Source organism: Phacochoerus africanus, chromosome 7 (assembly GCF_016906955.1).
Source record: "Phacochoerus africanus isolate WHEZ1 chromosome 7, ROS_Pafr_v1, whole genome shotgun sequence".
Lineage (NCBI taxonomy): Eukaryota > Metazoa > Chordata > Mammalia > Artiodactyla > Suidae > Phacochoerus > Phacochoerus africanus.
This window is the reverse complement of record NC_062550.1, coordinates 49,555,861-49,569,614: the sequence shown is the minus strand read 5'-3', so window position 1 is coordinate 49,569,614 and position 13,754 is coordinate 49,555,861. Positions and strand designations below refer to the sequence as shown.

The window sequence follows — 13,754 nt, the reverse complement described above, 5'->3', positions numbered from 1 at the left end:
TTTGGCTGTGCCTGCAGCAACGCCAGATCCAAGCCACATCTGCGACCTACACCACAGCTCATGGCAACGCCAGGTCCTTAACCCACTGAGCCAGGCCAGGGATCGAACTCGAAAACTTATGGTTCCTAGTCAGATTCATTTCCCCTGTGTCACAACGGGAATTCCTGTGTTGGGTTTTTAATAATGAGTTTTAAGCTGCAAAGAAAAAGGTTCTGCAGAAGGAAGATGTTCTTGTTTTCATTGGAACATAGAGGTAGGAACAGCTAGGATGATACTCCAAATGGAAAGGGATGACATGTGGCATTACATTCACGCTGTTTGAAACCGTGGTCCTCGGAGTCGGGAGGTCCCAGGAAAGCTATCTTCAGTGGTGAGGGCCTTTAAAATTGCCACCTATCTCCCAAACCTGAGTCTCTCTCCTTCCTCTGGTAGAAAAGTAGGATTCTCAAGTAGCTCTTTTAGGCTTATTATGTTGCCAGTAAGGGCAAGCGCTCTCAAATCAAACTTTGCACTAGTTAAAATTACCTCTGATCTTAAAGTTCCTGATCTGCCTCTCTTCCTGTTTTTCAGCTCTGGCTTATTCTCTGGACTAAGTGTCTTTAATTTTTTTCCTCCTGAATTTTCTCTGCTTTTTTTCTGCCCTCGTTACTTATTGGATATACTTCATGGAACGAGGTCTAGATAATTCAGCCATTCTACTGAAATGAACTTAAATATTGGGCAAAATACATTTTAAGTGATTTTAAACTAAAAGGTAATGTGAAAATGTTGGAATTTGTACCAATATAAACATATTAAATTTAAGACCACATTCAAATACAGTTAAAAGTTACATCATGTTCCTTCTACAAGAAGTCTTAAAGGATATATAAATATATGTGTGTGTGTGTATATATATATATATATATACACACACACACACATACATACATATATACACACACACATAAAATTCACCTTCTGAGTCACGACATAATTTAGATTATATTTTATTAGACATTCTTTACAAATTTAAAATACTGCTATTTTTACATGCACAGAGGAAAATCAGTTTGGATAATTATATTTAGGCATTCATTAGAATCAACCACAAAATAGAGACACTTTATTGTGTCATTTATCAACATACTTGATATGTATATCTAAAGTGCATTATGTTACAAAAAATATAGAAATTCAGCAGCACCAAGATACATTTACAAAATAAATACATCAGTTGACAAAATAAATTATGGTAAATGTGATAATAATAATTGGATTAGCCTGGGCCAAAAAAATATATATTCACAATGACCAATGTGCAGTTTCATAGAGCAATGGGGGAGACAGTTTTATTCCAATGCATTTACAGTATTTACAGACAATAAATATTTCTAATACTTTTCACTATTACAGAATTCTGCAATACGTCCTCTGAAGGTCTCTGCTGAAAATTTCAATGTCTCCTGCAAAGAGAAAGTAGGAAAAGAAGAAGAGAAGAGAGGTTAAGTTTTCATATAAATGAAGAGACATAAAATAAAAGATATAAATTAAGGAACAGAGAACCACAATGGAAAGCAATTCAGGGGACTTCTTGTCAACATCTCCTATAGGAAGTACCTGTGGGATCCTGTAACTCTCCAGAACCTCTATTACAGGCAGAGTCTTTAGTCGGATCAAAGGATCAATGAAGTGCAGCAAGAAAAAGGGTCTGCATTTCTAATTATATTCTGCCAGAAAAAAAGAAGGAACCCTTTGAGAATTTTCCAAACCTGCTAATTGGCAAGTTTGGGAAGAGAAGGGACAAATTTGAGAATTTGGAAATAAGGCTAAGTTGTCCAATCCATCACTCCATACATCTTACTTAGAAGTTTATTCCCCAGTGATGTCTGATGTAGGTGATGCAAAGATTGTTTATTCTGTTCAAGTTCTCCTTTGAGCAAGCTCTCACTAAGTTAATGGGCTGTTGTGAGGGTAGAGTACGTGATTTGGGGTAAATGTTGGAAGGATGTGTAATTAAACAAAGTATGTTTGTTTGTGGATCTGGTGATACCTGTCCTTCTTTAGTTGATCTTAAACACTGGCGAATGAAACTATTATTGGATTCCTGGATTTTAAGGGGGGGAGGGGTTGGCTATGCCTGTGGCATGTTCCTGGGCCAGGGACTGAGCGACTTGAGCTGCTGCAGTGACAACACCAGATCCCTAACCCTCTGTGCCACAGGAGAACTCTGGATTTTAGTTTTTGAAGGCAAAAACTAAGATAGAATTGCTGTTAATTTTTTTGACTAGATCTTGAAGTAAAAACTGGGAAAGCCTTTTTCAAAATAAAGAATAAGAATTAATTAATTTAAAAGTATGTGGTATTTTATGCACTCTGTTTTATTACCAAGAATAAGTTACCACTTGGGATTGTCACATTTCCTAACCTTTCTAAATGCTGCAATGGCTGTATGTTAAGTTGGTCTAATGATATTTTCTCTGCTTTTCTCTCTCCTTTTCTCTTCTCTCTGTGTGATCTATTTCAGCGAATACAAACTGGTGTCAAGGAAATAACTATGGAAAGGAATTCTATTGGCTGTGTCTTTTTGCATCAACAGCCAGAGTTGGGGCAAAGCTTTACACGGCAGACCTGCATGGGTGTGCACCCTACCCACAAACAAACTCTTGACAATTTAGGAATTTTATATGCAGCTTGAAGAAAGAAAAGCAAGCTGAGCATTGTTGTCATGTCTTAAGGAATTGACCACTTCACCAGGAGTTTTGGTTGGAATGATAAAACAGCTCATAGGTGCTGAGGAAAAAAAACAGTTTAAGACTAGAGTTTTACCTGGTGGGCAGATATGGATGGCTGTTATGAATAAAACCCAAAAGGTAATTGTCACACTCAATAATTTGTGTATTGTACTGATTATAAAATGTTTTTGCACTAAATGGTATTTAGTCTTTTTTGTGTGTCTTTTGAGGGCCGTATCTGCAGCATATGGAGGTTCCCAGGCTAGGGGTCTAAAGGGACCTGTTGTTGTCGGCCACAACCATAGCAATGTGGGATCTGAACTGTGTCTGTGGCCTACACCACAGCTCATGGCAACACCGGATCCTTAACCCACTGAGCAAGGACAGGGATCAAACCCAAAACCTCATGGTTCCTAGTCGGATTCATTTCCACTGCGCTACAATGGGAACTCCCTCTAAATGGTATTCAGTGAATTAAGTTTAAGAATAACATAAGCAAAGGGGGACTGAATAGCCCTTTGAACAATTATTTCCTCAGAAGGAAAGAAAAAGGAAAGACATGAAAAGACCGAGGGAAAGATCTTTTAATTGTATTTCACCCTGCCCAGTTTGCTTGTTATCCTTCCTTCTGATTTCCCTTTAATAAAGGTGCATAGTGGAATGGCCGGGTAAAACATATACTGTGACCTAAAAGTATATGTATATGTTCATTATACATGTGAGCATGACAACACTTTAGAGTCCTAGCTCTTTTGAGTACTGAAAAGCTTTTATATTATTTCTACATCAATGTTTACCAAAGCTAATTATACGGTCTCAATTAGATGAGTCCTACTGTATTTGTAAATTTCATTTGCAACATCAAACATTCCAAAATGTAACTTCTAAAATTTAAAGTTATGTATTTCCTACTGCTTGGTTCATGGGACAGTGAACAGTGTCAGCGTCTTTTAAGTGATACTGCTATTATATTTTATAACAAGATTCGTTCTTGCCATATGATCACACCTCTCAGATCATCATATAATAATGCAAAGAGATTAAAGAGAGCACAGTAAGAAAAGGTTGGTTGCTTATAAAACTTTAAAAGTTATTCTAAAATATTCTTTTTGGAGTACAAAATTTGCATGGCCCATAAGTTCTCCTCAATACACTCCTGAAGTTCCCCACTCCTCCCTACACCTCTGTTGGGATGCACTGGGGGAAGGCCAACATCCGTCTGCCAAACAAACATGTCAGGCATGTCCCTCAGAACCAGGGAGCAGAAAGAACAAGCAGAAGTACCTACTTCTTTCAGTCCTAGGTCTGGATTTGATTAGGGCACTGCTTAATTTTTACTAAATCTACTTGAGCTTAAGAGACAGCTTTGGGACAAGAATTGACAGAGTGCTGATTTTCAATTCTCCAGACACTTAAGAACGTTGCAAATTTTAAATGAATAGAATTCTTAAAAATATTTCTACTTCTGTTTTAATAACATATATTTATGTATGTTATTTGTAACACATATATATATATACACACACACACATACATATATTTTTATCCTATATACACAGGATAAAAAAGGTTCTGGCAATAAAGCCCTTGTATTAGTTATAAATATGTATGATTAGGATCATATCTTACAATACACTGAATATGAGCATTAAGCTAAGATTTATAAGGTTTGTTACCCCTTATAAATCCATTAGATATTTGCAAGGTCATTTACCCTGCTAAAGATTTTCTAGTGCCACTGTCTATTGATTCCTGAAGCTATACTACTTAGCCAACATAAATTACCATTTTATATATTATTTAATGATGGGTTTTGTTAACTTAAAGAGGGATATGATGTTAAATAGGTTCAAAACCCCCTTGAACTATCACTCCATAATCCTCTCTCTACCAGTCAGAGGAGAGGATTGGAGAAGTAAGAGGAGACTCTTTAAATAACGAGATCACTAGCTGCATATGAGGCATTCTTGTGCTGTTTTCCTCTTTCTTTCAACCCCCACAGAAAAGCTGTACTGAGAAGTGAAACACAAAAAAGATCCTATCAGTGGAAATGCAGGGGTAAAGAGTACCACCAGCAGGGCTCTGGCCTAAGTGTTAAGAAATGCAGTAAATTGTAGGTCTGAGGACTGCTACCCCAGTGCTCAGGTCTGCTCAGTTCCTTTAACTGTGGAATGCCTTCATTTTCTATTTTATGAAGTGAGGTTAATATTTGGCCCCCTTTTTTTTTGCCTCACAGAAACATATATACTTAGATGGATAGATGGGTGGATGGATGGTACAACCAGAATGAAATCTAAAAGCACCAAAACAATAGGTTGCAATTTACTGAGTGTTTACTTTATGACAAGCATTTAACCCACGTGGGCTCACTGAATCTTCACCCAACCCCATGAGGTTGGTACAAGTAATGTCTTCATTTCACACAGAGAAAGGTGAGTCTTCAAGAGACTGAGTAAATTGCCCAAAGTTGTGAACTTGGAGGAGTTTAGACTCAAGACTTGAACCTAAGGTTTCTGGTTCCAAAGCCTATGAATGTAAGCATCTGTGAGCTAAGGATAAGTAAGCCACAGAGATGCGGTTTTGCTATTCCTACTACAATACTTCTACTTGCCAGTGGAAAAACAGATACATGGGAAAAACTTACACCTTCCCAAGTCTATACTTAAAAAATTTTCAGAAATCATGATTTTGGTTTCATGAACTGGTAGAAACCTGAGTTAAATTTAACTATGTTTAAAGTGTGTGTTTCCATTTTTTAATTTATTTAATTGAAAATTAATTAAATAAATTTAATAAAATATAATATGTGAACAGCTCAGAATAATTTACAGTAAGTTTTTTTTTTCTGTAATGTTTGTAGATCATATCAAAGCCTTCAGTGTTCTTGAAGTAAAAAGAAAAGAAAAAAAGTCATAAAGTTTTGGTGTGACATGGTGTGAGGTGGGATAATAAACATACTTCGCTAACAAATGGTGAAGGTGCACGAGCTTCTAAAGCTTGAGTGAAAAATGAAAGGAGTTAGTAGTGTCCTAGAGGGCTGGCCTTGGGGTTTGATGGTGGAGAGAGAAGTGGGGGTTTATTACACCCCGGTGTGTGTTGAGGAGGGTCCAGGTAGATATAGCTTTAAGGCAGGCAATATTCTCAGCCATCTTGGTTTTCTAAGTGTTTCAATTGTGGGATTGACAGACGAAGGAAGGAAGGGAATTCCAGGTTTGTGCAAACCAGACAGAATGGAGGTTCCACAGCCCACCTGGGGGGCACCTAGGAGGGGCTCTGGGCCTCGGAAACCTGTTACCTTGAATTGAGCTCCAGTGAGGTCTCCGAGTCATCAGACACGTGGTCCACTTCCAGCCCACTCCCGGCCATGCTGCAGTTCAGCCAGGCCGATCGAGTTCGCCGTTTCTTCTTTTCCTGCTCCTTGCGTTTCCCAGGTTTGCCTTTCTTTTTCTTGCCCGGTGTCTTCAGTGGCTGCTCTTTGTACGTCTCCACCTTGTTGGTTTCCTGAGTCAGGTATCTGCCCTCATCGTCAGACCCAAATCGGACAGGGTGGTTCTTGGTGTTGGGAGCAGGCTTGGAGTTGGGGGAAACCTCCGAGGTAGCTCTGATTTCAGCTGTGTGGATTTCTGCGATCAGGTGGTGAAGGAAGAATCGTCGCCGTAAATCTTGGATGGACTTCCCCTTGTCATGGAGGAGCTGGTGTTCAGACACGGCTCTTTTGCTTTAAGGGGAAAAGAGCAGGAGGGGGAGGAAACAATGACATTTTAGCAGCTGGAAGAGCCCAGAAGGACGGGCTCCAGGAGAGCCCATTAGCTGTCTGGTTGGTCAGATACAGGGCACAAGCAGGGAGAGGTGCTAGCTGGCTGAGCAGGGAAGGGGCAAGAGGGGGAAGGAATAGCAGGCCATTAGGAGGCTTTGGCCTGGAGCCCCAGTTGTGCACCTTGCTAGATCTGTGACTTTGGCACGAACATGTACTTTTTTGGGCATGGGGGGGTCCCATCTCTTTAAGAGGAAAGGATGAGATTCAGTAATATAGGAATTGAGCTCTCATCTCAATTTAAAATATTATGATTGAAAGAAATGGACAGAAACCACTGAGCTTCCTTTCACGGTTTTCAGAGTTGTGGTGGGGAAATAAATCCAGGAGTCCTAGTCTGGGAAATAAAAAGGTGGCAGATTTCTCCTAAATACTCTTCCCAGGCACCGGTGTGTATGAGCACGAATGCACACACACACTCACACACACACTGCTCTTCACTTAAAAAAATAATAATACCGAATCTCAAAGAACAGCAAGTTTTACAGAGTAAAAGCAAACAAAGACTGAAGGGTGAAGTGCGCTGTGGAGCCTGTCTAGGAAACCACCTAACAGACTGAATTTCAACATGTTTGATATTAGACCATGGGCTACCAAGAACCTATATTTGGAGGCCAACTGTCATAGCATGCATATTTTTCAGTAAGATAGTGGGTGGTCTCTTTAAAATGGCTTTCTTTGTGTGTTAAGTGAGATCATTCTATTTCATCTATTCGTCTTGAGGCATATGGAAGTTTCCAGGCTAGGGGTGCAATCAGAGCTGTAGCGGCCGGCCTTCGCCAGAGCCACAACACCAGATCCGAGCTGTGTCTGCGACTTACACCACAGCTCATGGCACCACTGGATCCATAACCCACTGAGCGAGGCCAGGGATCCAACTCGCTTCCTCATGGATAAAAATAGGGTTCATTTCCACTGCGCCACAACTTAAAAAAAAAAAAATGTGTCTTTTTTTTTAAAACTTAGAATTTCAAAGGGTATTATCCTTAGTACTTTGAGAAATTCACTTTTCTACTTGTTCTTTGTCTTAAAAGCATCTCTAGGAACAAACACGAAGCGAGTTTTCTATTTAAACAGCACTCTAATGAGAATATAGTGAAACAGAATAAACTAATTATCAATCATTTTATTTTTTTATTTTTATTTTGATATTTTCAGCTGTGGCCACCACATGCAGAAGTTCCCAGGCCAGGGACTGAAACCACATCAGAGCAGCAACCTGAGCCACAGCAGAAACAAAGGCAGATCCTTAACCTACTGCACCACCAGAGAGCTCCTCTATCAATCCTTTTAGAGGACACCCAGACTCTTATTTAAATGTCCACTCAAGTATTATTATATTATTCTGTGTGTATTTATTAACCAAATTTAAGAATTAGTTACATTAATCAGTCATGTTATGCCTGCTGCAGCTATGTTTCACCTAACTCCAAATTTCTACCATAGAAATAACCCTCTCATGTGGCTCACTTTCAAAAGTATCTGAGGTTATTTCACAAGGCTGCATCCCATGGATTCTCGCTTCCCTGACACAATGATAGATTTATCTGGTCTCTTATGACTTTCATTAATACAATTTCTTTAACTCTTCAGAGAACTGCAATAATACTAAATAGCACTATCCTCATTTCACAGATAGGGAAAGTGAGGGTCAGCGAGATTAAAGGCCTTGCACTTGCTTATATGAGGAAAACAGGCAGAACCAGGGCTCTGAAAATGAAGTTCTCTGAGTCTAAAACCAAGATTGTTGCTCAACTTCCTCAAAACTTACTGTTGCTGAAGCTGAAGTGTATGTTGACAAAACAAGAAGGGAAGGGCATAGGGTAAAAAGCTTGTGATGGGAACCATGACGATGGGCAAATGGGCAGCGATCTATCAGTTTCCTTGAAGACCAAGTTGTTGTCTCAATAAATACATTTTCCTCTCCAAAATAAAGAACCAGGATTCCTAGAGTTTGGATTATCCCTGAGAGAAGGAGAGGCAGTCTAGTTATAATTGTGAGCCCAAAAAAGGAAAAGCGTGAAAGCCCGGTCATTTTATCTTTGGACCTTCTAGCCAAAATACCAGCTTCCCTTCAGCATTTTAGCGTGTGTACTGACTTAAAGCCATGGAGCTGGTACAAAAAAGACATGACTTAATGGAAAAGAATTTAACAGGAACCTGGTTTCAATGAGGCATGAAGGAATCTCTCTTCCTTTCTGAAGGTGCCACATGTGACTAGATTAAAATTCACTTACTCTGTGGCAGGAGTTAGTATCTGGGAAACTTTTAATAATATACAAATTTGAGGCTTTGCTACAATGTATTTGTATCATCTAATAACATTTTTTAAAGAAGAGGGCTGATAGACCTGCAGCTTAGTAAATATATATTAGCAAAATATCACATTTAAAAGACGTTCTTAAGTGTGATCATTTATACTATTTGGAACTTTTATTACTTTCTCAATTCCTGGCAGATATCCACCCATCTGTTTTGCTGTCCAAATATATAATACAGCCCATCCTAGCTTACCTCAATGCCAAAACTTTTAATAGTTGGTCTATTCTAATCAAGCCACCCTTGCTCATGTCCCCTCTGACTGGCATCTACGCCTGTCTGTCGTCCTGGCTGGCCTGTCAACTGTGAGTCACAGTGCCTTCCTAACTCAAGCGCTGCACTTTCCCAGGATGGTTCTCATGGGAAATGGGGTGGTCATTCTATCCTTCTATTTTATAAAAAGCCTACAGTACGGCCCAACTTTGTCTAGTTTAAAATAGTACATCACTTGTGAGGTATAAAGCTTCTTTCTGCCTCTTAGGGGAGGGTAATTTTGAATATATTAGAAAACACAGATTTTCTTAAATGTTAAATCTGAAATGCTGGTCCATAATTTTCTTACTGGTTCAAAGACTTTCTGCATTGAAAGTGTTGTGAAGAATGAATTTCTGTCTGGGCAGTTGCCTTAGAGGCTCAGGAATATAATAATATCTTTTTTTGTCAACAAGAAATAAGTCCACTGAGTGTTCTATTTAATTTTGAAATAAGACATTATTCAAGTGTTCTATTTAATTTTGAAATAAGATATTATTCGAGACAAGGGGAGATGACTTGCATGTTCAAGCTACATGGTGGGCGACACATTCCAATTGGATCATTCCGAAGTTCTTAAGTTGTAAATGTGGCCTCAACAAGTGTCTGTTACTTAGTATGTCTGTAAACATTACATAGCACAATGGTTCACATGGTATTTATTACATATCCAACATGGAAAAACAAGTATGCTATGTTTATGGTCTCCTTTGATTATTGCAAAAAAAAAAAAAGCAAAACCAGAGAGGAAATGCTTAACACAGATAACTCTAAATTCAGTCAAAATACAGCTCTTTTGCCTTAAAAAAAAAAAAAACAAAAAAACCTCTCAAGGGAGTTTTCAGGAAAGAAGATTAAATTTCTAAGGAACTATCAAGGAACACAGGGAAGAGCTGGACTGATGGGAATTCCTTTTTCAGCACAGGAAGAGGCAGTAGGCTCGTGCCAATGCAAGGCTCCTAAAGGAAGGAGTCTAGGTTTGAGAAGAAAAGTTCTGTGGTACATGGAAGAGCAGGGTTAGGGTGTTAGAGTTAAGATGACTCACCAGAAGTCCTTTCCAACCCAAATGACTCAGTCAAAAGTTATGCTTTTCATTAAGTGGAATAGACCCAGTCTGGCTCCCAAGCAAATCAGTCAATGATGTTTAAGGTTTCTGGGTCTTCTGGGGTTCTCCCTCTAACTTAAACACAAAGATTGCCACCTGCTGAAAGCCATGCTCATCTGGACAAAACATCTTTAGGTCTCCAGCTTACGCTCTGGCCTCATTAATGAAAGTCCTTTTGGACTCACAGGTCCAGAAGATTCCCGACTTACACTGCCATGGCCTGGGAAGGGTTATTGTTGTAGTAGTTTCCTCTCCCTTAAAAGTTAGCCCTTATTTAGAAAAACATCTAAAGTAGTTTCCTTAATACTTGGTGTGAAAAGTAATTGAGGAGTAATGTGATTTGATTATCTGTTAAAATTTCTTTCAAGAAACTAGGTGGATTTATTGTAATAGTAGACTAACTTTTTTTTTTTCCAGCACACAAAATTTACTGTTACTTGGCAGTAATGTAAAAATAATGACTTGTTTTTTTTTAAAACTCCATTTGGCTGTAATAATTTGATGAAACATCTTTATCTGCTGATGATTTCAGCATCCATGAAAAACTGTGGCTGTAATGTGATGACCCATTAGCCATTAACTATAAGAATGTTTTGTGGTAGTTTTATAACCATCTGCTGAGTGTGAGTGTTTAACTGCAATATTATATTTCACCCACAAACAAAACTATAACAGAGTCTCTGGCTGCTAAATAGTTTCTGATGTGTATTTTGCAAGGTGCAACAAAGAAAGAGTTAAAAATAGCCTCTAGGACTAACTTAGCACTACTTTTATGCCATAACTGTAGATTTAATCGTGTCCATTTACTGTTTCTCAAAAGAGAAAACAGGTATTTCTTAAGCAACTTTAAAGAGAAAAAATTGGCTCTGTTCCAAGACAGTATTTCTTAGCCAAATCAGCACAGTATTTAAGTGTGCTTTAAAAAATGTAGTCTTCATCTATACTTATATATGGATTTTACATAACTGAATTAAATACAAGTCTCAAAAAGAGCAAAAAGTCTGAAGACAATCTCCAGAAATACATCAGCAAAATGTTGATTTGAAGAATACAATGCAGCTTTATCTTCTGTACAATGTTCTACACATTTTGCCTTAGGAGATTCATAATAGATTTTCATTTTGGTGCCAAGGTTCAGACATGCCTAAAGTAATTTCATTTAAGGATTTTTCTGCTTTAATAATAATAGACCAAGGGCACATATAAAAAGTTGCATTTTTTGTACACCTTCTGGGAATTTACAAGGAAGCACCATGAACCTGATTGTAAATATTGGATCTTGCTATTTTTATTGTGAGTGTAAAAGTTCTCCTTAATTCCTTCTCCAGAGGCAAACTCCTCTCAGTTCTCAAACTTACGATTTTCCCACCTTGAACACTGTCCGTGCAGCTTAAAGATCACCCAAAGATGATCACACACATTAATGAACTGCTAGGTCCAACAGATTATTCAGATAGTGTTACTCTCCCACTCTTCCAACTTTCCAGCCACACAACATGGTGTTACTTCTCTGGTGGGCTTTGATATTTGATTATATTTTAAAGTTAGAATTATCCTTAAAAGAGTCACCAAATGCAAATGCCAAGAGACAAGTTTTCAGTCTACAATGCAAATATTTGACTCCAGATTAAAGAGCTGTTAGCAGTAAGTCCAAGGGAAAAAAGTTTCCACACCTAATACTCGTTTTGGAGCACTCTAGCGTTCTTGAACTGTATCGGTCCCAATGTTGGAGTTGTGCCATTGCAAAGTTGTTACTACTTCATTATATAATATGCCTACATTATGTAATGTGGTCCATTTTATATGCTTAAAATTATGTCATTCATCATAAAATTAGATGTAAAGTTTTTGCCTTTCACACAAAACCTGCCACCCACATTCACTACGTACCAAACGCACACAGACATATGTCGCCTGCATCCCTCAGCTTTCTCCAAGTTATCTAAGTCTCTTGTAAGACTCACGGTTTCAAAATCTTCCCAGGTCCTGAGAGTAACCTTTTTCTTTTCCGAGAGGCAGAGGATCTCTGCCTAGAGGAGATTCTGTAAAAAACGCTCCCTCTCAAGGAAACACAAAATCTGTCTCTTGCCTGTCTTCCTTTGAGGTTCAACCAGTTCTCCCGCCGCATTTGAAAACCCGGGCTCAGCCCCAGGCAGGTAGCGGATCTCTCTGCTCTCCAACCCAGGCGAGGAGCATCAGTGACCGCGGCGAGCCCTCGGCAGCGCCCCAGCCTGGTGGCCTCTGCTCCTGGCCTCCCCAGCCCTCACCCGGTGTCCAGCGGAGGACCGGGCACTTACAGTCGGCGGCCGAGCTCCTCCACCGAGCGCCCGCAGGAGGGCACCGAATAGCTCAGCAGGAACACCGCGACGCTCCACTGCTGAACCAGCCTCCACAGCATCGTATCCTCTGGCTCTGGGGACCTGCGACGGAAAGGAAAGGGGCCCTAAAGGTCAATCCAGCATCTCCACTTCCCCTCATTACCCCGCTCCCCTCCACCCCTTCACTTGCTCTCAAATAGCCTCTTCAACTTCAAGGGCATCTACAAAGTTGCAAAGAAGAAGAAAACTTTCTCTGGAGCCTCTCGGCACTTACTTATTTAGGAACCAGTTACTCCAACTGTGCTTTTTCCAAACCGCACAGGCAAAAAGGGACCAAAAAGGAGAAGAAAAAATAATCAGAGGCGCTTCCTCCGAAATAATCACCCAAATGAAATGGTTTTATATAGGCATCAATGATGAGCAACGTGTTTACACGTCTCCCATAGCAATGTCTAATTAATCTGGCCGGCAGTTATCCCGGGTTCAGGGAGCAGGGCTAAACCCCTCCTGAAAAAAGGAAAGTTTTCCCCTCCGAAGTCAGCTTCTTTGCAAACTAGGCCGTCTTGCTCCAGAGCCACTTGTAGCGAGACCCACATATATATACCTAGCTGTCTGTCTACCTCCTCTGGTGGGCTGGTTGCTTCCGGAAAGTTGATTCCACACACCCTGAGAACAAGTTTCAAGTGCGTGTGTCGTCGATCAGGAGGGCCAGGTGGCGGCGAGGGCGGGTTAAGAGCGGCGCGAAGGGGCGGCGGCAGCCCGAGCGGAGGGCAGCGGCGGCCCCGCTTCACGGCCGGGGAGGCATGTTGGCGGAGCGGCGCAGGTTGGAGACGAGTTGAAAGCCGAGCAGAGGAATGTTCACACGCTCGCAGGCAAACCTGCCGGAGAAGTGAGCGAGTCGCAAAGAGGTGGCGCCCTAGGAACGCGCGCGGGGCAAGCGCGGGCGCGCGGGGGGCGGGGGCGGCTACGGGCGGTCGGAGCGGGCCCCGAGCGGCCGGAGTGAAAGGAGGGGAGTCCCGAGCTGGGAACGTCCGGCCAGCGGCGGGGCGACCCCTCCCGCCCTGCCGCCCCCGGCACTGCCCGGAGCTCTGTTGAGCCCCACCCTTGAGCGCGGGCCCCGCTGCGCCATCCCCGGGCGGGGGGCGTGGGCGGATCCGTCCTTTCCAGCCCGGTCCCTCCGGCCCGGGACTGCGCGGCGGATCTGCTAGCCCAGGTCCCGAGGGCCTGCGGAC

At 41.0% G+C, this 13,754-nt stretch overlaps 1 protein-coding gene across 3 annotated transcripts; it reads right to left on the bottom strand.

The window, feature by feature from the left end:
• Nucleotides 1-973: 973 nt before the first annotated feature.
• Nucleotides 974-13,430, bottom strand: PTHLH (parathyroid hormone like hormone). Of its 3 annotated transcripts, none has more exons than XM_047787314.1 (4): nucleotides 13,127-13,430; nucleotides 12,502-12,624; nucleotides 6,010-6,432; nucleotides 974-1,445 (listed from the first exon to the last, which is right to left on the bottom strand). In XM_047787314.1, exons 2-4 carry the CDS (start codon nucleotides 12,600-12,602, stop codon nucleotides 1,436-1,438), a joined length of 534 nt encoding a protein of 177 aa, XP_047643270.1. In that variant the 5' UTR covers nucleotides 12,603-12,624; nucleotides 13,127-13,430; the 3' UTR covers nucleotides 974-1,435. The 3 variants fall into 3 exon arrangements, with proteins under 3 accessions (XP_047643270.1, XP_047643272.1, XP_047643271.1); XM_047787316.1 differs by having other exon boundaries at nucleotides 13,143-13,430; XM_047787315.1 differs by lacking the exon at nucleotides 13,127-13,430 and adding an exon at nucleotides 12,797-13,094.
• Nucleotides 13,431-13,754: the final 324 nt, after the last annotated feature.

Bases quoted from the DNA above. Each gene is read 5' to 3' on its own strand.
- PTHLH (XM_047787314.1), bottom strand. From the start codon at position 12,602: ATGCTGTGGAGGCTGGTTCAGCAGTGGAGCGTCGCGGTGTTCCTGCTG. The intron at 6,433-12,501 runs GTAAGTGCCCGG...TTCCCCTTAAAG, and splicing joins GAGGAGCTCGGCCGCCGACT to CAAAAGAGCCGTGTCTGAAC.